Below are 25,614 nucleotides of genomic sequence, written 5' to 3'. Positions count from 1 at the left end.
ATAGTGCTGAACTTTATTACAAAAATTGAAAAACAGTACTGAACCATGAAAATGTACTGTACTTTTAAATTATAAAAAAGATTTAATAATTATACCCTGATCATTCATGTTAGTTCATAGTGCATTAACTATAATGTTAAGAGACACAACTTTAAAATGTAAAAATTTATTAGTAAATGTTGAAATTAACAAATTAACAATACTTTTATCAACCTTAATGTTACAAATGGACTCTTATTGTAAAGTGTTAACATTTTATATAAATCCAAAAAGTCATGCTTAAAGATGGCCATCTTTAAATACCTACACAAAGGCCATAGCATTGAAATTAGTATACATACATGTATATTGTACGTATACTCTCACATGTTATACGCTTTTTTGTTTTAGAACACTTGATTATCTAATCAAAATAACTGAATGTGTTTCTGATTTATGTTTCTGTTGGCTGCATGGAACAATCGGTTATCGGCACCGATTAATCGGCAAAACCGATCAATTGGTCGACCTCCGAATGAGACAGAAAAAAAGTCTAAATTGTGTTATGGTATGAACACTCAGAATTCAGGGATGTTACGTGAGGATCACTTTAATTGCACAAGTGGTTGTGTCTCAAGTACATCAGAGATTCGCCAGTCCTGAGCTTACAAACACCCACTAACAGGGTTCTGCTCTCCACATTGCAAACTGACCCCCATTTACAATTAGCTACAGAAATATGAAATAATGTACACAGAGATTTACAGTTTTCCATATAAATGTGATTAGCAAGAGCAGAAAAGACAATTGAGTATCTGAGTTGTTTACCAGCAGCTTGTAATGAAATGTCCATCTGAGAGATTGTGTTTGTGAGGATGACGGAATCGCAAAATTCCAAAAACATTCAGGTTTTCTTCTGTATAAATGTGCATTTCAAATCTTAAAATAGCCAGAGTCTGTCATTTGAAGTAGGTGAAATTAATTGTTTGTTCCTTTCTGATTGCATAAGTCTTTTTTCCAGTGGCAGTTGTAGCACTGACGCACTAGCTCACACAAATTCAACATCCCTATGCAAAATTACTAGTCTGACCACAATAACACAGTCAAGAACCAAATGAGAGGTTTTCCTCTTCATTCACATTCACATTTTATCAAAGGTCTGGTGAAGTTAAAATAGAAACAACGGATGAACAATCTTATGGCATACATAAATAGTTCAAAAAAGCATGAATGAAACATCGGCTCTAAGCAGTCACATGGTTTATGATGTCAACATAGAGTAAACGTGTCATAAATGACAAATTTAATGTATGACTATCAAAGTACAGGAGTAATTTGGCTGGGTTTCTGTTATCCTATGTGATAGGACCTGTGGGATAGGAAAGATGTCAGGATTGGTTTTGAGGTAATCTAATATGAGCCCTGCTGATCCTGGCTACCTGACAGATGCTCGGGTAATTAGATTCACCTTCCGCTGGCACTGTCAGAAAAATCAGATCATAACACAGCCAGCTGACCAAACAAAACCAGTTCATCTGATTAAACCTGAAAAGATCACACAACATTGCTCTGTTTGAGATACGAGCGTATGAGGTACAGAAAACCTTTGGCATCTGTGTGGCGATAATATGATAAGAATAGAACTTAAAATGTGAGGGGTAGTGAATAAAACTGAATCATTTACCTGTACTTTAAAAAAAAAAAAAAAAAAAGCTAAGGACTGCCATAGGCTTTGTGCTTTATTACCTTTGGAAATGGAGATTTACAGTTTTTTTTTATGACAAAATTCCAGAAGTGAGGAATGTTCAGTGGAGTTGCGTTTCCAGGGAAGTGGTTTTCTAAATCAAGCGTTTTAAAAGCAAAAACTCTCCTCAAAGTCTTTCTCTACAAAAAAAGCACTTTACAATAAAATGTACAAAAAATATAACACTGTTTATAATCAAGTCTTCGTAACAGAACAGGTTGACCTGTACCCATAGAATTGTGCAAACACATTATTTAGCTACTAACTGTAAAACAAGGTGTTTTATACTGGCAAGACATACCCTTTGGTCGTTTAACGCAATACCGTACTGCACACTGCCAGTGAATCCTGATACCTGTGAATTATTTCAAACTTATATGTGGGGGAATCTCATGAAACATGTCCAAGTCACATTTTACACCCAAATTTTTTTTATTTTGCATAATTAAAATGACCATGATTTTTTACTTTTCGTCTTTGACAATTATGCACATTTCCCTACTTATAATTCTCATTATATTCTAATTGTTTTATAGTATAACAATAAAGTTATTTTTATTTTTTTTTTATAAGCATAAATGGATGCATTATGATGTTTGTAGGGTTAGTTTACCCAAAAATTTAAATTGTGTCCTCAATCTCAAGACTTTCATTCATCTTTAAAACACAAATTAAGATGTTTTTAATGAAATCTGAGAGATTTCTGTCCCTCCATTGAAAGTCTATGCACCCAAAACTCTTGATGGTTTAAACTGTTCATAAAGAGATTCTAAAAGAAATCCATATGAATCGAGCAGTTTCAAGTCTTCTGAAGACACACGATTGATTTAATTTAGGCTTTTATTCTCATATAAATGTTAATCAGTGAACATACATAGAGCACTCAAATATGGCAAAAGGAAGCTCGACAGTACTTGCTTGACAATTTTTTGCATTACGATAATGAGAATTGACCCTTCGCCGGAGTTTGATTGACAGGCGATCTAACCAATCATAACGCAGAATCCGCCATTTTGTCCGACAAAGCAGTCAGGGGAGTTAGTAGATTAACGCCGGTGGACTTGAACTTGAAAAATTGTGTGTACTGACATCTTTCCGCGGTTGAAACAACATTCCTTATGATGTTCATTCATGTTTATTTGACTCTATAAATGAACTAGTAGGAAGAGATGATCGGTTCACGAGCTGCTTGAACTGAGGCACTACAGCGATCTGTCACGACACATTAAAGAGCTATAAAATGGTATCCACTGTTTAAATTTCCTTAAAAATGAAAACATGTGAAATTTGAGACCTTGTTTCATATAAAAAATAACCTGCTCTGTCTTGTCTGTCGACGAGTTGTCAGTGTCCTCTTTGCTCCGCGATGTATTTTTCACTGCGTGAGAACATGAAGTGTGGTGTGAGAGCAGCATGGCTTGTCGGACGTAGCAACAGTAACTAAAGGGGGCGGGTCTTTGCGAATGGTCAGTTGGGTGGGGATATGTGCTTCATTGTCATAAAAATAAACTAAACCAAATTTTAAAAAAAAATAAGCTTAATTTTCTTTAAGCAAAATATAATTTCTTGTTTCTTTCAAAGAAATTTTGGGGTGAAATATGACACATGACATTTTGACTGGTTTCGTGAGATTCACCCATGCAACCTTGCATAGTTCCCCAAAGACAAAAATCCTGCAAAGCAAAGCAAAATAAAATCATGCTTCAAAAGCTTCTCTTGAGGTGCAGGCAACTTGTAGGCGAACTTTTCGAAAATTAAAATATACAAGCGTTCAGAGTCTTTGACGAGTTCAAAATGCAGTTTGCATGTGCCCTTATGAAAATACGCTAAGGCAGCTTTTGATTTTGAAAGATACCAACATTTTCGGAAATACCACTTAGGTGTAAAGACTTGGAGCTACACGACCCATATTTCCCTACCTACAGTAGATTGTCTGTTCTGCCTCTTAGGTTTGAAAAGATAGCTTGCCAGTGTCACTCTCGTTTTACAGCATTCTCCATAGTGCAAATGTGTAATTATTATTAATCGTTTCCTTTACTGCATGGAGTCTCGTCTTTAATGGCAGCTGTTTCTTCCTCCACTTTCCGCAGCAACTCTGGCACCAGACGTCATCTGTGTTAATGTTCATGGCTTTGTTCACAATTAGAGCCCATCTGATGGGATACAGAGCACTGCCGGACACAGCACATGCTCCATTATCCATGAGCTTTCCGCCAATAGCCTTTGGCTGCACCCTGATTGCATCTTATTATGAGCTTGGTTTTTGTTAACAGCAGAGCAAGTGTGCTGGGAATTACTATTATTATTATTACATAAAAAAATGACCCAGGGAGTAAAATAGACCTCGGGGTCTGTGACCATTTCGAAACAAAGCTCTTCCAGTGTATTATGAAACAGAAGGAAAACATTCACATTGTGATAGGCTGGAGATGACAACAACATCACCGCCATGTGGTGTTTCTCACCCTGTCTTACGCTGATGGGCCGCTCGGTGACTCCGTGCGTTTACTGTCCCTATTGACATCACTGTGAAAAACGATACCGCAGGGTACAACGCAACAGACTGTGTTTGGTAAAACCACCGGTCCCTCGTATTTTTGCTCTGACGCTGATATTAGGAAGCTCTTTAACAATTCATACATACACGTATAGCTCATGTTATTTGATTCCAGCAATACTAAAGCAGTCAACAGGAAGAGTCTGTTGAAAAACGACGCCATTAAACCGTAGAGGACTTTCTGTGTCCTCACATCATGCTTTTCCGGTGGTTTTCTTGTTGAGGGCTGTTTAGTTTGCCGTTCTGTGAAGGACCGGGTGTGGCGGAAGAGGCTGAGTCAAGCTGCTTGTATAAAGCTCTGAGTTCTTTCACTTCTTCCAGTACGTCACGAGCCTGCCCCCAAGTGGACGCTGCTTCCTCCAGAAGCCTCTCCGCCTCCATCCGTTGACCCTCTGGGCTGGAGCTCTTTCCAGGCGGCGATCCCTTCCCCTTGCCCTGTGCCCGCACCTCTGTCAGCAATTCTTGCGTTCTCTCCAGCTTCTGGGTGATGAGGTCCTGGAGCTGGCTGATGGGCTGCACTGGCGCTGAAGTCGAGCAGTGTGGAAGGGCCCGCGTTTCGCAGTGTGTGAGGATCTCGTCCATGGAAGCGCAACGGTTCTTCTCGGATGTAGGTGTTTTTTTGCGGAGCTGCGGTGTCCGATGGTTTTCCGACCAGTCAAAGGCACTCTCGCTTTTCCGCGGCAGACTCTGGGACTTTCCGGGGGTCTCGTTACATGTTGAGAGCTTTGAGGTGTCTGTATTGGAGCGCTGGGAATCTAGGGTACGCTGAGAACCGGCTTTATCGAGGGTATCCTCATGAGAGTCCTGACCCTGTGCTGCGGGGACATCTTCTTCCTGGATGAGGTCAAGTGTCAGCATGCCATCCGAGTTTGTGGTAGAAGCCTGAAAAGGGTGAGGAGATTTTAGACAAAAGTCTTTCTGTAGGTCAAATGCAAAAATCGAACCGCTTCATTCATTGTGATGACATTTGAAATTAAATTAAAAGGTGAAAAAGTACTTCCACACTGTTCTCCGAGTTTGCCTTTTTTAAATAGCAGGGCTCAACTAGAAGGATGTAATATTATCTATCTGACTGGCATAGATGAGGTATTATCAAAATTTTCAGTATGAATTGTAATAGTCTTGGTTGCATCAGTAAAAATGGGTTTAAAAACACAAACCGATTCTTTTAATCTTTTAATCATTAATCTTTTACAATATATGCATCGTTTTGCAGCAAAAGTAATTATCTTTATTATTATAATTTTCAGCTATTATTGCACATTTTCTTTGTAAAGAAAGTTTAAAGGGTTAGTTCACCCAAAAATGAAAATTATGTCATTTATTACTCAGCCTCACCCGTAAGACCTTCGTTAATCTTCGGAACACAAATTAAGATATTTTTGATATACATATATATAATTAAAAAAAAAATCATCAAATGTTAAAGGGTTAGATCACCCAAAAATTGTCACCGAACCCCTCAAGATCCAGAAAGATACTCAAAACATATTTTAAACAGTTCATGTGACTACAGTGAACTTTTTGGCGCACAAAATGTATTCTCGTAGCTTTATATTATTAAGGTTGAACCACTGTACTTGCATGAACTGTTTTAAATATGTTTTGAGTACCTTTCTGGATCTTGAGGGGTTCGGTGACATTGCTGGCAATAGAGGCCTCACTGAGCCATCGGATTTCATCAGAAATATCTTCATTTGTGTTCCGAAGATGAACGAAGGTCTTACGGGTGTAGAACGACATGAGGGTGAGTAATTAATGACAGAATTTTCATTTTTGGGTGATCTAACCCTTTAACATTTGATGATTTTTTTATTTTTTATTATTTATATATATATATTCAGATTTTTTTTTTTTTTTTTTTTTTTTCCATTGGGGCTAGTGAAAATGTTGGCAGGGTAAGTAGAAATCTGAGCTACTGGTCTGACCTGGAAAGCTGAAAAAAAATCCTTACTGTGGGCCCTAAATTATTCTTTATGCTATCAGTTTTAAGACAAAGTATTTTATCACTGAAAAAAGTACATACTATCATATGTATCATTCCAGCCTTTTCCCAGCAGGCTGTTCACGTTTAATGAGGTGACATTCAGAGCAAATGGACTGCTTACCACAGCCATGAGGTGCCCGCGGGTGGGCAGACGGCGAGTGTGGGGTATCTTAGCTCTGTCACGCGTTGGATGGGCCAACAAGCTGTCCTCTTCCACCGTCACCTAAAGGGGTCGAACAAAGAGTACTGGAATAAAGCCCAACTGAACAAATCAGTCACATGGAAACTATCAGCAGCTACATGTTTCACGCTAGCCTGCAGGAGGAGGGGTATTATATTGACCGGACAATCAATGAGTCTGTTTATTATTTGTTTGTGATGTACAAATAATGACATATGACCAATTGAAAAGAGTGGATGAATGTTTGATTTCTGGGCAAAATGCTCATGCTTGTACACGCTAAAGGGAATAATCTGAGGATTTGTTACACTGAACAGTAACAACATGCATTAAACGTGTCAGCACACTTCTGCTGTTTACGAGAAAGCTTAAGCTGTAAATGCTAACATCCAAGACTTTGTGTTCTGAGATGACTTGTGTTTGTTGGCCAGTGGAGTGTTTGTCTAATCTCTACTGTGTTTGGTAAGGGTTTATGGACTAAGGGAGGGTTGGTACACAACAAAACAAAATATTTGTTTAGAAGATTACCTTTGTTTCTTAGCATCTAGCATCTTGTTTCTTAATTTAGCTACAACATGGTGATTACTTCATGTACCCTACCTCTACCCTACTTGTGGTGGTGAGTTTAAAACAAGTAAGCTCATGATATATAAAGATCTAGTATATATTTGTGTGTGGTGGTGTTTGTGGCTGGTGAATGCATATTCTCTTTGTCTAAGCACTAAACCTGCCTACACATTTCCCACACTTGCAGCATGCAGCAGTGCTTGGCAACGGATAAGCAGTGCATTGAGATCCTGAAATTACCAAACCATCCAGATCAGAAAAAGAATACGTCTGATATTGATTCTTAAAATGTCAAAATTGATCGCTCTTTTAATCTATGCTTTTTTTATTAGATACATAGAAAATTGTGCAAAACAACTGTCAGCGACGGTCGAGTCATCCTGCTGTGCATCCTGCTTCTCTAGCTCTTTCAGTTCCACAAATAATTGACGTATGCCTGTTGACATTATAAGTGAAATAATCACAAGTGAATTATTATCGAAACACATCAAAATCAAATAGAATCAAAAACTTGTCAACTGGAATCGAATCAACTTTGAATAGATACCCAGCTTTGGGAAAAATGGAAAATACAAAAGACCTTTTTTTTTTTTTTTGTTCTGTTGTTTTAATTTACTTATTTTTATGCCATTACTTATTTAGAGCAACATTTACTTGATGATTTGATCCATATTTAAAGACTACATTCAATTGTTTTTAATTTGTTAATATTTAATATTGTCTTCTGTAGCATGTTACATTTTGTGGTAATATCAAGAATTAGAGATCGTCGAGGAGTACAAGTACTTGGGTACAATATTTGATAACCTGTTGAAATTTACTTCCAACACAGAGGAGATACTTCGGAAATGTCAGCAGCGGCAGTATCTTTCAAGGAAGCTCAATTCTTTTGTGGTCAATAAGAATATTCTCTCGTTGTTCTATTACTCTTACATTGAAAGTGTCATTACATTTTCTATTGTCTGCTGGTTTCATTCTATCAGCCTTCAGAACAGAAATCGCTTGGAGCGTACAGTTAAAGTTTGTTCGAAAATTATTGGACTTCCTATCAGGACTCTTTCCACTATAAGTGAACAGCAAATGCTGAAGTTGGCTGGTAGGATTTTACACGACCCATCACATGTTCTGTTTTCTGAATTTGTGTGGCTCCCTTCAGGGCGACGACTTCGTTGTCCAGGTTGTAGGACACAAAGGAGGAAGGCAACCTTCATTCCTAAAGTGGTTCAGCTTCTAAATTATCAATAATTTCTGACCCCCAGGCTTACCATGTTGTGATTACATATTTTTAAAAAACTTTTTTGTTATATTTTTATAGGGTCTGGATCTGCTTCTTAGATGTTTATATGTCATATCATAGAATACACATATGTTGCGTACATTGTGTTATTTATTTACTGTGTTGTGTTTTTGACGTATATTGCTTGTTACTCTGCGTGACCTTGTGAATTGCCCTTCGGGGATAAATAAAGTATTTGAAATTGAAAAGAATTGTAAAATTATACAAGTATTACTATGGAATATAGAAATGTTGGTATCCTGACAACCCTAAAAAAACAATGTGATTTAGTACCATTCTGTCATTTTTAAACTGGTATATTGAATAGAATTGAAAAGAATCTGGCGATACTGGCATATACTTTATGTATACATATACAATACTTTAAAGCATCTACATCAATTGTATTAAGTGCTATATAAATAAGCGTACCTTCACTTGAGTGCTGAATTGCAAAGCTCGTGTAAACATATCCACATCGCTACGATCAGATACTTTCTTGCTGCTGTTTTCTCACCACTGTCATTTTTGTTGTGTTTATTTTGTTATTGAGAGGAAAGCGTGCAGTACATGTTTACATATTCTATCGAAACACCATTCTCAGCAGCGCGGATGCCGTTGGGATGTTAAGTAAGCTCTCGGGATCAATATGTTTCCCGAGTATTGGATTTAAGCATGGCTTATTTTGCAAACAACACTACTCTTGTTGATCTCCTTAGTGGTTTAATTATAGTGGAAAAGCGAAAACGAGTCCATCGCAGCGGGAGCTGGTATAATTCTATCATCTTGTGAGCTGGGTTTGCTAATGCTAACGCTAACGATACACCCTTGCGCTTCTCCGCGCCACAGTTTACATTCTGAGATAATACTGCCATCTAGCGGTCGGGTTTAAACCGAACACAAAGCCTCTGACACAAATCTAAAACAACTAAATATCGATAGTGTTTTTTTTAAATCGATACAGTGTATTGCCAAAAATAATATAGTGATATTCACATGTATCGATATTTCCTTACACCCCTAATACTGAATGGCTATGACAACAAACTAGTTATGAGAAAGGTTCGACAGAAGAACTCTCAACATAACCGGCTGTTATTGTGTGCTGACTCAGTCTGTTTCCTCTCCTGTTGTGGTATGGGAGACCTCGCCTGTTTAACTCAGCAAGATGTAGGGTATGAATCACACCACAATCGCATGTGAAAGGGAAAGCACACGCTCTCTCTTATTTATTTAAATGAATCCCTAGTACATTGAGTGTGCTGTGTCACGGTTAGGCGGCCTGTGTGCATGTTTATGGTCCTAAGCAATGACCTGTTCCCACGACATGTCAAGTGTTGATCTGGAAAAAGCAGACAGCATGGATGGTTAGGCCAGATTAAATCTCGTTCATTAGCGGAAGCTGAAGGTGAAGATAGGCTCTGTTATGGCTGCTTTAACGCTGAAAGTCGTGACTGCCGTCTATTTTTGGTGGTGATTCATTTTCTCCCACTGTGTGTCGAGCGTGATTATAGACCCACTTTTAAATTGAGCAAATCCCTTTCGCAAACAAACTGTGAAAAGATCAGGGAATGAGAGGGCAGGATTAGAAGTTTTTATAAAAGTGGCTTCTCCAAGGACTTGTGAATGACAATCTGTGTTCAGTTTTTACATTTTTTGAAGAAAAAAGAGTGGTGCTTGCCCATGCTAATCACTGCTAGAGTGTTGTTATGTGCAATGTTATATGCAAAGATATGGGAATGTCTAGCTTACCTCATCCAATATGCGATTCTTGGCCCTAGTGATCGCTGCATTTAAAGCATTGATCCATGACTCCTTCTCTTCTGGACTGACGGCCAAAAACACCAGATTTGGAACCTGCATGTTGTGGATGAAAAATACTTTAAAACGTGTCCTATTTGAGAAGATCATTTATCCAAATACAAACATACAGGCCAGTGCAGGTTATAGAGTAACTGTACAGTTTGATGTATGACCAGTGTTGCCCTGAAACCTGCTGGCTTTTCATTTTACACCAACAAACATGGTGAAAATTCCTTCAGTCTTGTGCTAGGTGGACACAAACATGTAGTGAGCCAAGCATAAATGAGCAGGTACAGCCATATGGCTCTTTCTGTGGACAGCTGATGCAGCAACAGTGTGAGGCAGAAACCACCATATTAGGCAACAACACTGCAAGTCTTCCAAACACAGTCTGCTGGAGCCGTGACAGGCGGCTCGGCCCTTCTGTTGATGCTGCAGCTGTGTAGATAAGACTCTGCTATGCACCCAATGCTATGTATTTTTATTGTTGTTGACAAATCACTTTGGCAATTAAAAGGGACATATCATGTGAAAAAGAAAAACATCTTGTCAGTCTGATCGCTGAGGTCTTAATTTAATTTACAAAATGTAATATAAGTCTCTGGTGTCCCCAGAACGTGTCTGTGAAGTTTTAGCTCAAAATACCCTACAGATAATTTATTATAACTTGTCATATTTGCCCCTATTTGGGTGTGAGCAAAAACATGCCGTTTTTGTGTGTGTCCCTTTAAATGCAAATGAGCTGCTGCTCCCGCCCGCTTTCCAAAAGATGGCGGAGCTTTAACAACTCGCGCTTCGTTTGCTCAACAACAACAAAGGTGGAGAATCTCACGCACCCAAAATGACGACTGTCAAGAGAAGTTACAAATTTTAGAATGCAACTGGACGTTTCTGAATGGTTAGTGGATAATGTAATTTATGTAGTTGCTGTGGAGTTGATTCAACTCATCGACTATCATGTGCCGTCATGTTAATCTTTTGTGCAAATCCAACAGTGAATTGACCCTCGTTTATGAAGCAGTCTGGCGTAAAATGACGGCATGGCAACAACACTTTACTACAACAACTCTTCCTCTTCTCTAAAGCATCCCAACATGGCCTCACCCCTTTGTTGCGTGTTCTCGGGGACAGGGTTTATGTAAATTTTAGGGTTAGTGATTTCACCTGGGAAGAAGCATGTTGTAGTCCCTACCAGCCGTTTGTTGTAATCCTTAAACAGAGAATTCTTTAAAAGGAAATATCTCCCTTTGCATTGAACTTTGAGTGTTGTAACTTTGCAGATGTTGTTTATGCTCTAACAGCAACATTACACACTAACTAAAGCTAAAAAAACCACCCCTTTAAAAACATAACTTACAAAAACACTCAAAATAATCAAGATTTGTTTACAATGGTGATACTTTTCTGTGCAAAACTTGCCGTCACTGTGGTGGTGGTTGGTTGCTCAGGCATTGTTGTGTGATTTTTAAGGTGTTCAGAATGTTTTAGTGTGTTGCTAAGTGGTTGCAAGGGTGTTTTGGGTGGTTGTAACTAATTGTAACTATGACTAGCTTCGTAGGTGGATCACAGGGGAAATGTAATGCTACAAAAGAGCATTGTACTACAAAACTGAACAATGAATACTGTTTCTGTAAGACTTTTAAATTCTTTGGTAATAATTAAAATTAGGTGCCGAATCTTACTTGTGGAAGCCTGTTTTTAAGGGTGGAAAAAAGAGGCAGGCGAGAGAAAAAAGCACAAAGATGATGATTTTCATGAGGTCATGTAGTAGGGTGTCTCCCCTGTTGAGCTGTATGTGGAACAGCTGTTGTATGTGGGGCAGAGGGACTTATTAACCATGTAGTGGTGTGTTTCTGTGTGTGGAGGGGTGCGTTTGGGAGGGCGGGTGCTGCTGGATATTCCTAAGACCCTCCATGTTTGCTTCCTAGGGATTAACCCCTTGTCTCAGTGCTGGATTTTAAAGGATTTGTCTGACGTAACCCCTTATTTTTCTCCTAGCTGTCAGAAATCCTGAAAATGTGCTATAGAGTCTAGACAGCCAGAAAAAGCTTTAAATCAACAATAACTGGAGCTGCACGAGTGTGAATAAATTGAGAATCACATTTTTTTTTTTTTTTTTTTTTTGTTTAAAAGAGATCACGATTCTATTACAATTCTAAACAGAAACTTAAAATAACATAATTTACTAGAAGTTCTGACAAATGTTAATTTGCTGCAGTTTGTTTAAAAACATTTAAATTAATTCAATTATTTTATTTAAAAAAAAAATAGGTTTGAATGAATAATTCAACGACTCGCTCATAAAGACTTCACTTGTTTCATTACTGGATGAATCAGTGTTTTTTAACGAATCTTTTGAATGAATTAAATGAATGATTCAATGACAAATACATTTTTTATCAGTCACTTGTTGCCACCTACTGGTGTAACGATGTAATTGATACAATCTTGGTGATTTACTCTATTTTAATCGCTACCATAGATATCAGTGTTTATATTTGAACTATAAACTTTTATCACAGTACTTCTGGGACTCATTTCAGAAGAGGTGAAATTAAAATGTAAGAGTTTCATTTTTTTTCCACCAAACAGATTTGCAAAAATTATTAAAAGTTCCACTGTCTGGACAAATCAATAGTCCCGCCCCCATACGCAATTGGTTGAGCCAGGAGAACAGAAATGTTTGTTTCTGAAATTAACTGAGAATTCTATTTAAATTCCAATTCAATGCCTCAATTTGAATGGACTTTAAATTGAGGTGGCAAACAGGATGGTGAATTGTAGTTCAAATTAATGTAAGGAAACAGAATACAAATGAATTGAACTGTCATTTTTAGTTTGTCTTTTTGAATGCTGGCTTGACAAAGACTTGTTTGAAAGTTTTAAAAAACTCAAAATGCATCAAAGATGATGGATGGATGGATGGATGGATGGATGTACACACTTCACCTTTAAGAAACATGGAGCTTTAACGCAGTTGGTAAGATGTACTATTTGTGTTGGTCTAAAGGATAAAGGATATTCGTGGTGGCCTGTGGTTTGCTAGTGAAAGCAATAAGCTGAGCCGTTCTTATTGAAAGCCAATTACACAGGATAGGATGACTACAGAGGGCGGTCCAAGTTTGTGCTTAGAGACCAACATGCCAACTATGCTGGAGTACGATTTATTGTCTAATATTTTCTTAGACTAACATCAACATGTCTTAGACTTGAGTCTAAATAGCTGCATTAACAAAAGTCAGTGTTTGGTACTGACAGCCGCATTTACAAACTGACTCTTGAATTATCCTTTTCATATAACAAATTACAGGAGCAGTTTGAATACCATCTGTATGACTGAATAACCAGTTAAAGGGGCGGTCACTGCACTTTTCGTTCCATCGACTTCCATTCATATGCAAGCTCATGCGAAAAGTTGCAAATTCGCATCACGTGAAGACATGTGACCAGTAGAAGATCGATGCATCATGGCGTGACCCCTTGGCTGAATTAAAAAAGCAATATTTTTTGCAGTAAAGTCAAGTAGATTGTATATTTTAACATTTTGAATGTATTACTATTTATGTTGAATTTATGTTTATAAAAAAGACGCTGCAGAGCGTGACGTCATATCACGACCGTTACAGTGTCCGAAGAAATTTCGCATGCTCAAAGTCTAGAGTGACCGCGGCCTAAGACCCCCTTTTTCAGTCCCTTTTTCAGTCTCCTTTTACTCAAATATGTGTGAATGTATGTAGAGACACATATATTTGAGTTGTGCAACAGGTGATCACTGTCTCACAGCATGACTGCAAACTGACTAATAAACTGGCCCAGCAGTGCTCCTGTGCTGACTGGGGCATAAACCCATTAGCTATTATCCTCTACTGTGAAACCCAACTTCCTGTAGTGACTGACCGTGTTGCCTGGCTGCCGTGAGCGCAGAAGCGTGAACTTGCTGTGGTTCTTTTTGCTCCTGCTTTTGGCCTTGCGAAGTTCCTCAGACCTCTCGTAGTCAGTGAGATCAACCACCTCCTGGATTTTCTTCTCATCTTTGACCTGTGGGATAAAGTACAGATTTGGTTTCAATATTGTGCTTTAAATATATATTCGATACATACATCTCAATATTTATGTATTTGTTCTGAAATAGATTTAAAGGATGATTTTTTTTTTTCTCCCCAGAACAACCATAGCCATTACAGTAGTTTTTAAAATGTTTCATGTAATGGCTAATTAATTAATGCCGTTCATACTTTTTAATAATAATAGTATTATTATATTTTTTAAAAATCAATAATTTTGTAATTGTATAATAATAATAATAGCATTATTATTATACATTAAATTTTTTACTTTTTTAATATATGAAAAATTTCAGTATTTTTTTTTTTTTTTTTTTAAGTGACAAATCAGTCACTAATTCAGAATTATGAATGACTGATGGATGATAAATTGACAAGGTTGATGTGGCACAATCTGTCTCTGTATGTGTAGTGGTGCTCTTTTTGTAGACTTTCGTAGACTGCAATATAATTTGCTTACAAAGGCATTTAAAATTTAAAATTACCATTACCAAAAAAATTTAAAATTACCATTTTTACTTTTGGTTTCAGCACTGGATGTTTAGCACTTTTAGTTTCAACCAAGAATTGTCATTTTGGTGCATCATTACTCAAAATGTACTGATTATTGTCTATACTTAAAGTATTTACAGCTTAAGTTACTTTAAAAAAAAATGGCATAGCATTTTAAAAGTATACAGTGTTTGAGCTCAGTGTTTTAGTCCAGTTGGTGCAGCCACAAAAGTTCAGGACATCTGGATGACCGATGAGTTTTAACTGGGACAGACATCAAAACATAGCCCGAAAACATCATTGGGAATGAAAGAAGAGAACTTTTTAACCTAGATTCACAGTGAACACCATGGTCTGATTTGGTATCACCTGCCAAACGATCTCATTAAGTCACAATCAATTTCCATTAGTGTTCTACTGAAGACAAAAAAAGCTGCCTGTCCACGCAAGCCCACATCTGGTTGTGTGCTGAACTACAGAGCTGCTCTACAGTGCAGTACTTAAGAGTATTGGCATCACACCCAGTGCACTATGGGGTGTCACGACAGGGAATGGCTGTACAAATAGTACATCTACTGTTCCAGCAGTACAAAGGCAGCAATTAACTAGAAATCTGATCCAATCCGTTTTTTCCAGGAGAGGACAGTCGGAGCACAGTACATTTGCACTCAATACCGGACATTAAAAACTCCTAAATACAACTAGATTCAAGATTATACTGAAGTTTGCTGTAGTGACTTCTAATGCACTATATAGTGAATTAAAAGGAGGCATAGAAGAAAAGTGGAAATCATCTGAAGATGATTTGGAAATCACATTAAAGGAAATTTATTTCACTGGCATTGCCTGTAAAATGACCCTGATATATCTGACAACACATCTGGCACAGTACAAGTCTGTAATCCAAGATCATACTGAAACAAAAACTTCACAGTGGTCAGATTCATTGAATGAATGTGAACTAGACTACTACTTTTGTAGTTTAGCTCTATGCTCCTTTAAACTGAGTAGGCGCAGCTCTCCTGAGTCTGATTGAGTGATTGTATATGAATCTAACACCATGTCTTTATGCTCTATTTGGACTTCTTAACATTTGAAACCACCAATTTAAAAAAAAAGGAACTGGCAGATGCCAGACCTTTTATCTGCAAATTAAGAGATACTGTGTACATTAAGCTTTAAACAGATACATCTTTTTGAAGAGGAATAGCCAAAGTGTGAATAGCCAAAAAATGGCATCCTAAACAACCAAAAGACAGTTAGAGAAAATCAGTTGACTTACCCAAACGAAAGAACAAAGGGGGGAAAAAAAGAAGTACTACTGTGAGAATAATTTCACAGTCTTGCCAGGCTGTCTGAAATGTACTCTGTAATCAAGCTACCTTTTTGTTTTGTAACTAAAGCTGTCTGGAGCTATAAACAATATTTTTGTTGTGTGTGATTTTTAGAGAGCTCAAAAAAATGTAAGCTCTACAAACAGCATCGGTGGCGTGCTGTTGAATGCCACAGAAAATCATTTTGATGCATTGGTGTTTACAGTAATGCATGATAGGGCATGTTTCTAAAGTATTGCCACAAAACTCAGTCAAAATAAATTGCTGTTCACAACTGTTTCAGAGTAAAACCAGATTTTCAATGAAAACAATGTAGGAAGGAAATCGATTATATCGAGAGAAAAAAGGATGATTAGGCGTAACAACTGTATGCATTTTGGTAACACTTTATTTTACAGTGCAGTAGTTACACGTTACTACATGTTCTTACTATAGTAATAACAGTAAATTATGCATAATTACAAGTAACTAACCCTAAACCTAACCCTAACCATAACTGTAACTCTATAGTAAGTACATGTAGTTAATTAATAGTACTCAGTACTTATTTGAGTAATTACAATGTAACTACAGCACTGTAAAATAAAGTGTAACCTGCATTTTTTTTATACTAAAGAAGTAAAATAAAATATTCTCATTTCTCCATAGACTTCCATTGTAATTTCATAATTGTCATTTCTTTTTTAAATATGTATACACACAGTTCAAAAGTTTGGGGTCAGCAGCCATTACTCCACTCTTGAGTGTCACATGATCCTTCAGAAATCATTCTAATATGCTGATATGATGCTCAAGAAACATTTCTTATTGTTATCAATGTTGACAACAGTTGTCCTGCTTAATATTTTTGTGGAAACTGATACAGTTTTTTCATGATTCTTTGATTGATGTAAAAGTCTTTACTGTCACTTTTGATCAATTTAATGCATTCTGAATAAAAGCACTGATTTCTTTTTTTTTTTTTTTTTTAAATGTACTGACCCAGATTTAGATTGCAGTATGAGTTAAAATTATTTTCTGTTTATCGACAACATTGCAGAAAGTTAGAACTTAACTTGTATTGAAAATACTTTAAGTTTTGCTGTTTTTGTTATATGAAACATTTGCTCACCAGCATTGTTTCCAGAGTGTATTCATAGTCATGTTATTCAACAAATAACTGTATTATGGAGCATTTCCTGTTCAGGTGTCCTTTCGTTTCGATTTGAGGCCAGGTGTATAATTCAGAGACAAATAGTCATAGTTTCATGTTTCACTGTCATTCAAAGTACCGTCTGAATTGAATTTAGCTATTTACTTTCTCCATTAACCAGTCTAACCTTTCATAAACGTCCATCAGGGTCACAAAGCATTGCAGCTGAGAGGGTGAATCAGAGAAGCCAAATGCCCTGAAGAGGAATTTGAAATGAATACTCCCCAGCAATGTGTCCCATCGGCCCACATGAAAAATTCATTGCAAAGTGTTTAAGTGGAACTACTGTATATGAATGGTACGGCCAATGCTGCTTTATGATATGAAAGCTGCAGGAGAGACCTCACAGGGTTAAATGCAGCATGTTGGCTTGGTCAGGTGAGAGAAGGGGAAGCTGCTTGGCAAATTCTCATCAGCGAATGCAAACAAACTAAAGATAGACTGAAGATGTTTCTCTGACTTCTAGCACAGTTGTTTTCAACTGGTTTTGCTTCACAAGTGGTGACTCAACACAAAATTGTTTACACACTTAAAAATAAAGGTTCTTTATTGGCATAGATGGTTCCATCCATGAAGAACATTTAACATCCATGGAACCTTTCCGATACACAAAAGGTTCTTTTGAGTGTACTAAAATGTTATTTGCGCTAAGAAAAACATGGTTCTTTTAAGAATTGTTCACTGAAAGGTTCTTTGGGGAACCAAAAATAGTTCTTCTATGCCAAACCACCCTTTTGGAACCTTTATTTTTAATAGTTTACCATACAAAAGTAAACAAAACATGTCACCACTACATCAAACAAAATTGCAAGGCTTTTGACATGAAGAACAAAAGATATGGGAACCAAAGATATGGGAACCTATTTATTTTTCTGTATTATTCACCTTTTTCCTGAGCGAACAATGAGCGCTACCATGATGAATTCTAAGGCTATGTTCAGACTGTCAGTCCAAATCTGATTATTTGTCTATCCGATTGGAATCTGATCTAAAATTATTGACTTTCAGCATGCTTCTTATAACAACGTCTAATGTTTACATTTTACGTGGCATGAGAAAGTCTGAACGTAGCCTAACTTCCGTTTGTGTGCTGCTGTCCTGTTCAGGTCTCCATAGGAACCCATTGTTAAAACAGGGTAAAAAAAAAAAAGTAACTGAATTGATTAAACTTGTTGAACATTACTAAAATTTCAAAGGAGCGCAGGGTTAAGCTGTGCTATTATTAACTGCCATAAAAACAGCAATAAACTTAAGAAATTCCTGGAAAGTACTTGTTTTGAGCACTAGCAAATCTGAAAAGATTTGCTCCTTTCTCCATTCCATTTACGGTGCCATATGCTTTGCATTTTATACCAAAGACTGACAAGAGAATACGAGCACGGCTTGCAGCACTCCATACTCTCCATAAAAGGTATTTGTGCGGTCTTAGGACAAAACCCCGAAATTCACCTGATCGAGAGCTGTATGGATATGAGCGCCCATCTGTTTTCAATGTAGTTATCTTTGGGCAGATTCATGCCATTAGCACTCATTAAACTTTAATGGGTGGGGCACTGACAAAAGACAGTCATTGCGACACTGTAAAGTGATGGCACTATGGAGCCTATGGAGCCATGTGCTTTTTTTAAAACCATTTTCATAAGTTTAACTTTACATTATCAGCTCAAAACACTGGAGACTGGAAATGTAAAGGATAATGCCGCTATGAGTCGGGTGAGACTTCCGCGTTTAAGAAAAAAGGTGGATGATTTTGAAGTTGAACTTTGATGTTTATTTTTTCCTAAACATTTAGGGTATGTTTACACAATGATGTACTAAAAACATAAGTTTTTTTCTTTGTACAGTTGGCAACATTGTCAAAACAATCCCGTTCACACGGATCCACGAAAATGGCTAAAATCGCTGTATTATGCATGCCAGGCCAGTAGTTGGCGATGTCACTTTGTAAAGAAAGTCTACACACCATTCTTTTACAGAGAACTCACACCAAATGCGTATACCTATAGACTAAACACTTCACCATTTTCACAGATTTGCATTTTTGTAGTTTACATAGAGACTATAACATTATCGTTTTCCAAAACTTGCACTTTGAAACCCGTTTTCAAAAGTTTGCTTTTAGGCCCCCAAAACGTTGTTGCCATATAAATAATCGGCCAAAACGCATAAAAAGTTTTCCGTTTTTAGTTGAAAACTGTGTCGTGTAAATGGCCCCCTAGTTTGATTCTTCTGACCACAACAGATATTTGGTTCATGACCCATCAGTTGAGAACCACTGTTGTAGAGTTTATAATTTCAGTCCAACAAGCTTCTCATTTTAAACATCCTGATGCTATTTTGTAAACTTCTGTTTCAGGGTAAAACCAGCCTGCAACAGGAATTTCTCCCTGCTGCCCTTTCAAAAAAATTTGAACAACTTGCAATTGCAATGATAATTATCTGACAGTGTGACCAAGATCCCTTAAAGAAACCACCTAAAGAAACCAGATGTAGAAGAAATGGTTTGATGACTATACAGGGCATGACAACCTCCACTGATCTCACTTTCCAGTAAGTGAGTCAGAGCCGTGCCAGGCCCTGATGTGTGAAATGATTCATCCGTCGATTTCATTTGCGACTCCACTTGTGTTAATGTAGCTGAACGACTGCACCCCATTATCCTAGAGAACGTTGACAGCGATTGTAAAAGGAAAACTTCACATGTCTTTCCTTGAGTATTTATACATGTATGACATATAATGCGTCCGTAGACATGTTTCTTTTACTATTACACTGCATGATCTGTTTTCTATTTACACCAATTCACACTGCTAGAATAATTCGGCCCATCTGACATCTGCAGATCAATACAAATATGACAAGCAAACTGAAGTTAGTAAATGGGATGCATAAACTAATTCAAGCACTTGACTAAGTAAAGTTGAATCAAACTGTAAATCCAATATAACATGATCTGATCCGTTTAGGGTGGATACTGATTGTGAATCACCTAAGTGGAAGGGTTATGATTTCAATGCAGTTTTAGTGGCGTCATTTAAGAAAAGCAAACCAGATGAGGGGAAAAGCACTTTGTAAATAAGGAAGTGTCAGTTCCAGAACAGGTTGTGACCACTACACCCACGTCGATCATCTATACATATGACTCCAAAAAGCAGAAGAGCAATATAAGACAAAGACCACAGCTTCCTTATTTGGGCTTGATTTGGCAAACAAAAGACACAGGCAGCTTTTATCTTCTTCTACTTTCATGCTGAAGCTCTGGTAGATGCCATTTAGAGTAAGAGGAAGAAACATTTTTACAGAGACATGAAGTTATGCTTTTAGAGTTTGTTGATTGGCTGTCTCAAGCAATCGTGAGAAAGAAATGTACCAGGATACGTTTGTGAACACGAAGACAGTTCAGGGTGAGTGGGACAAAGCTCTCCTAATATCTGTGCACTCTCCCTACATCTGCCACATCGGCGCCCAGGAATCTGACCCCAAACAACACTCGCATGACATCTGTTCTGGGAGAGATTTGCAGGACATGTTCTCAGCTTACTGCCACCATTCAGTCTCCTATCATCTGACTGAAATATGTGAATTTGATTTAAGCAGAATCACATACAATGAACGGCCAGTGGGTTATTAGTGGTGCTTGCAATTACAATTGCTCATTCTTAGGTTTAGGGATTTCAACAACCCACCTAACCCTGCAGATACCTCAAATTGTGCAGTTAGTTGAGTAGAGATGTGCTTATACTTTTCAGAGCTATTTGACTAACAGTTTATACCTGGTAGATGATAAAATGTGCTTAATTACATTAAAGGAGAGACCTGAGCAATATGTAGAGAATTAAGAGACTAATTTGGCCATTGAAGTCGGCATGAAAAGAAAAATACATTCTATCTATTTTAAAATGCATGTTATTGATCATGTTGTTAACAGTTCATCCACCTGTTTCATTTTTACTTAATCCAAAAGTAATAACTCAATCTCCCAGTGAAACAACTTCTTCTGTGATGTATTCTGGGCTTCTCTACTCCTAAAATTCACCCCTTTCTTACTATCGACAGCACGCTTACAGTCAACTCATCTGCCTCCCTCCAATCAGTAACCAATTGAAAGAACCAAGTCCGACTGTACATTTTTTTTTCCAAAAGTCCAATCCATTCACTTGTATGTACATCACATTCACAATATGGAAGAAAAGATCTGCTGATACTTCTGTTTCATTGCAAGTTTGCAACTTTAAGTAACCTCCAAGCAGCCACACATCAATGCAGTAAAAACAATCAGAGTTCCTGATCAACACCCTGGCAACCACCTACAGCTCCTTTGTAGCATGGCAGCTAGTTTTGCATAGGCAACTATCACTGACATTTCCATGATACGTATTCGAAAATGGTCTCCAATTAATCCTTTTTTGATACTTTTATGGTACTTTCAAAGTCTTAATTCCTATTCATTGAAAAAATTCAAAGTTCTGTCATGAAACTCTAGATGGCACAGGCTGATACATCCTTAACTCAATCTGCTAGCAATCACGGCATTCTCTATAGGGCACAGCTGATTGGTTCCTGCTGTATCAGTAGCCAATGGGCTTGCTGCTCAACCTTCAAATACTTGGTCAGCATTTGCTATAAAAGTGCGCTTTCCGAAACCCTCCACCTTCCCCAGCTCCACCTGTATAAATCTGCTATGGGTAATTCATATATGCTATATTGTACAGCAGCAACATGTTGTGTAAGTATTGGCAGCAGCAAGTTCCGTACTTGCTCTGCAGCAGCAGCAATAACAGCGGCAGCTTAGCAGATCTATTCCGCCAAAACCAAACATATCTACACTGTCGTAACCATGCCAAACGCTCAGAGAGTTGTCATGACAGAAATAGTTATTGAAACTATTCAGTACAATTTCTTCAAATATTTATGTTCTGCAGAAGAAAAGTCATGCTTTTGGAATGGAATGAATGTGAGTAAATGAAGACATTTTCATTTTTGGGTGAACTGTGCATTCAACACCTAGGAGACAGCATAAAAAATCTAAAAACATATTTTGTATAGTATATGCCCTGTTAGCTTATGGTATATATGTCTTAGAAATATATTTAACTCCTTAAGCTGGGATATTCAGATTGCCATATAAATATGGGAATCATTTTTGCCGTTTATCTCTTAGGAAACATGATACCAAAACAACAGCATCAGATCATTAAAATCTGTTGTCTGTCTAGACAGCTGGAGAGAAACATCTAGACGACAGCATGATGAAACCTCAGTCTGTTAAGCACTAAAAGGGTCAATCCTCCCTCTGAGCTGTGAGCCAGAGCCCATATGCTGCCTCGGCATTGTTTGATCTGATGCTGAGCACAGCAAACAGTCTTCTGCGTGACCATGACTCAACCTCAATCCTGCTTCCCTTCCCTTCGTCCTCCCACACTGCAGTAAATCGGCCTCGCTCCCGAATAAAGGCCCTTTATTTTCCTATTCCTTCATGCTTACTGAACTTGTTAAACCTCTCAGAGGAAACAGTTCATCCAGAAGTGAAGGGGACCGCTGTATGGAAGCCACAATGTCAATGCTTGACAGTATGTGTTGCATTGGACTTGGAAATGACAGTCTGCTAATTGAATGTTTACATGTTTATATCGTCATGTTCAGCCTTTCATCACATCCAGCAGCTCTAATTTCAGAATGATGTCTGCAATTGGATAAAGGTGTTAAGCACTAAGATATAGCCTGACCAGGGGTGCATTTCCGATACCATCGTTAGTCAACTATGGTCGTAAGTCCCACTGAACTCTATTGGTAATGATGGAACTTGTGACCATAGTTCGCTTTGGGAAACGCACCCCTGAACAGATCAGGATATTGAAAGGATAGTTCACCCAAAAATCACAATTCTATCATTTACTCACCCTCATGTCTTTCCAAATCTGTATGACTTTTTCCTTACATGGAACACAAAAGGTTTTTTTTATAGTGTAGAAAGTCCCATCAACTTCCATTCTGCTAAATTTATCATTTCCATTTAAGAAAGTCATGTGGGTTTCGAAAGACATAACATAAGCAAATGATGACAAATCTTTTATTTTTGGCTGAACTATATCTTTATTTATGTGCTGCTCCTGTGAGGAACAACAAGAGGAACTCTTGTTTTTATGTGGCAACTGACTTCCTGTATGTCACAATAGATTATTCATCACCAGAACATTCATCATTACAATCAGGGCAATCAATATGATTTTTACCTCTGCATATGCAATGCTAAAGATAGTAGATGCACCTCATGTGGTTTGACTTGGATCACTCTAGATATTTGTAAATTATTTGTTTATAGTAAAAAAAAAAGTAGTTTTTTTTTTTTTTTTTTGAATAGCCTCACTAGTTTTAAAAATGAATTATCACAGACCCATTACACACATGAACTCAAAGTTATGTAATCTGCCTACTTTCATCGGTAATCAGAAAACACTTACATTTATTATTATTTCCATTTACTGAAAACTGACAGTTTAGTTTGAGTGATGGGTTTCTATAAGTCTCCTGAGTTTTAATGCATTGTGGTCAGTACAAACCATATTTATCTGCATTGGAAGTATACCCTTATTTTGTAGTCTGGATCATATTTTCTTTTACGTTGTGTAGTTTTGTTCATGGTTTTCGAGGATGAGGGCATGTCATGTAACTCGTCCATGCCTCCAAGCAACTGGAACACATTTTACACACTTTCTCACACACTATACTGAAAGGCAGTCCTGAACATTATTGTAATCATGTTATACAAGTAGCATCTCATCAGTGAAATTATGATGATATGGAGAAAAGCATGAACAGGAAAAAAGTTTAGTCCACAACTTACCTCTTTTTCAGAAATGTAGAGCTGGTCTCCTTTCAGTATAACAAATCTGTTTTTCCAAATTTCCCTGAAAATTCCTTTGCCACAGAACTTGCGAATCCAGCCAGTTTTGTCAGGCTGCGCGGGCTGTTGATTGGCTTCCTGAGGGCCCTGCGTTTACAGACAGAAAACAGCGGCATGCTAGTGAGACTTCAGGTTCCCAGTGAGTTATGATATGATTGCATGTTTCAAAGCATTTTTTGGCCTTCATAAGTCTATTATGCACAATATGCTGCACAATATGCTGAAAGCCATTTCACAAGTTTTTGAGACAGTCGTAATCTCTAGCAAGGGGGAGACTTTCTTAAAGACATTGTCTTTGTCATGTAGATCACATTTCTGGCACTCACTTTTCTCACAGACACACACACCAGTTTTTCCTCAATATTTGCCTTGGGATCTTGCCGTCTGGACTGAGTATGATGAGATTAAAAGGCAAAATAATGGAAAGAAAAAGCTTTTTTCTATAGTGATGAACTCAAAGAGTGCAAAAACAAACATTACATCCAAAATCTGGTTACGCCTTTATTCTGAAAAATGTTTAAATGCTCCTCAGCTATATATGCATGTGATCAGCATATGCTAGATGAAACATGCACATTCTTTGCCTGCTGTTCTAGTCTGGAAATATTGGAGATGCCATTTATCATGCTTTTTAGTCATTATGGACAACAATTTAATCAACTCATTAATAGTGCATGTTAAGTGTTCACTTTGTAGTTCTAAAACCCAGATGAGAATTAGCATTTTCAAGCCATGGGTTCCCTTGGGAAATTTCTTTAAGGCTTTTAGAATGGATGATTTATTAATCATTTATATTCGTTTGGAAATGCGTATGTAAACTTTACTCCTTTGACTATTATAAGCCTGGTCAACTACTTCCAAAAAGGGCGTGCAGAAGAATATAACGTCGACTTTTACATTTACAGCAAGAATAAAATAATTATAATGCATGTGCTGCGTTGGAAAATGTTCTTAAACATTGTGTTTTAGTAAACTGAAGTGTTCATGCTGCAGTGTTTCACACTAGTGCACAAAGGCTCACGGCGCTCCTCACTGACAATAGAGTGGACTCGATGTCTTACCCGCTTTGTTGAACTGTTCTTCTTCATGGCTCAATAAAACGGAGCTTTCCGACTCTCCCTCCGGTAAATCCAGGTCCTTCCGTGCAAAATGTGTTGTCTACAACGAAACAAAATCCTGGTGTGGACTCGAAACGTTACACTCAAAGAAAACCACGGTGTTCAATGAGTCGCTCCCCGTTTGTTTCTTACGCCTCTTGTCTATTTACTCGTGTCCTCCAGATCCGCGCAGATTATCATCCAATGGCTTTTTCTCTGTGGTCACGCAGACAGATCTGAGAAACGTGCTTTCTATAGCAGCATATAAGTCTGTGATGGTGGCATGATGATCGTTTGGTATGGGTTGATCTCCTACCGTCATGTGTGTCTTTCGTGGAGTTGTGTGAGCTGGAGAACTTGAGGCTGTGTGGTCCCTGTCTTTGTCCTCGACAGCTCCACCTATGGACACCACAGTGATGTCACTGGAAAGACAGACA

General features: G+C 37.7%; 1 protein-coding gene across 2 annotated transcripts; it reads right to left on the bottom strand.

The window, feature by feature from the left end:
* Nucleotides 1-573: 573 nt before the first annotated feature.
* On the bottom strand, nt 574-25,562 carry plekho1b (pleckstrin homology domain containing, family O member 1b). Of its 2 annotated transcripts, XM_051865770.1 has the most exons (7): nt 25,142-25,562; nt 24,021-24,167; nt 23,763-23,867; nt 13,992-14,132; nt 10,044-10,148; nt 6,389-6,490; nt 574-5,162 (listed from the first exon to the last, which is right to left on the bottom strand). In XM_051865770.1, the coding sequence occupies exons 1-7, from the start codon at nt 25,166-25,168 to the stop codon at nt 4,470-4,472; spliced, it is 1,320 nt and encodes a 439-aa protein (XP_051721730.1). In that variant the 5' UTR covers nt 25,169-25,562; the 3' UTR covers nt 574-4,469. The 2 variants fall into 2 exon arrangements, with proteins under 2 accessions (XP_051721730.1, XP_051721731.1); XM_051865771.1 differs by lacking the exon at nt 23,763-23,867.
* Between the last annotated feature and the right edge of the window lie 52 nt (nt 25,563-25,614).

This window comes from Ctenopharyngodon idella, chromosome 16 (genome assembly GCF_019924925.1).
Source record: "Ctenopharyngodon idella isolate HZGC_01 chromosome 16, HZGC01, whole genome shotgun sequence".
Classification (NCBI taxonomy): Eukaryota; Metazoa; Chordata; class Actinopteri; order Cypriniformes; family Xenocyprididae; genus Ctenopharyngodon; species Ctenopharyngodon idella.
Note: the sequence above shows the minus strand (reverse complement) of the source record. Positions and strands in the feature narration are given on the sequence as shown.

Excerpts from the sequence above, each read along its gene's own strand:
- plekho1b (XM_051865770.1), bottom strand. The coding sequence starts at position 25,168 with ATGAAGAAGAACAGTTCAACAAAGCGG. Across the intron at positions 24,168-25,141 it reads AGAACAGTTCAACAAAGCGG|GGCCCTCAGGAAGCCAATCA; the intron begins GTAAGACATCGA and ends CTGTAAACGCAG. Across the intron at positions 5,163-6,388 it reads GCGGGCACCTCATGGCTGTG|GCTTCTACCACAAACTCGGA; the intron begins GTAAGCAGTCCA and ends CACCCTTTTCAG.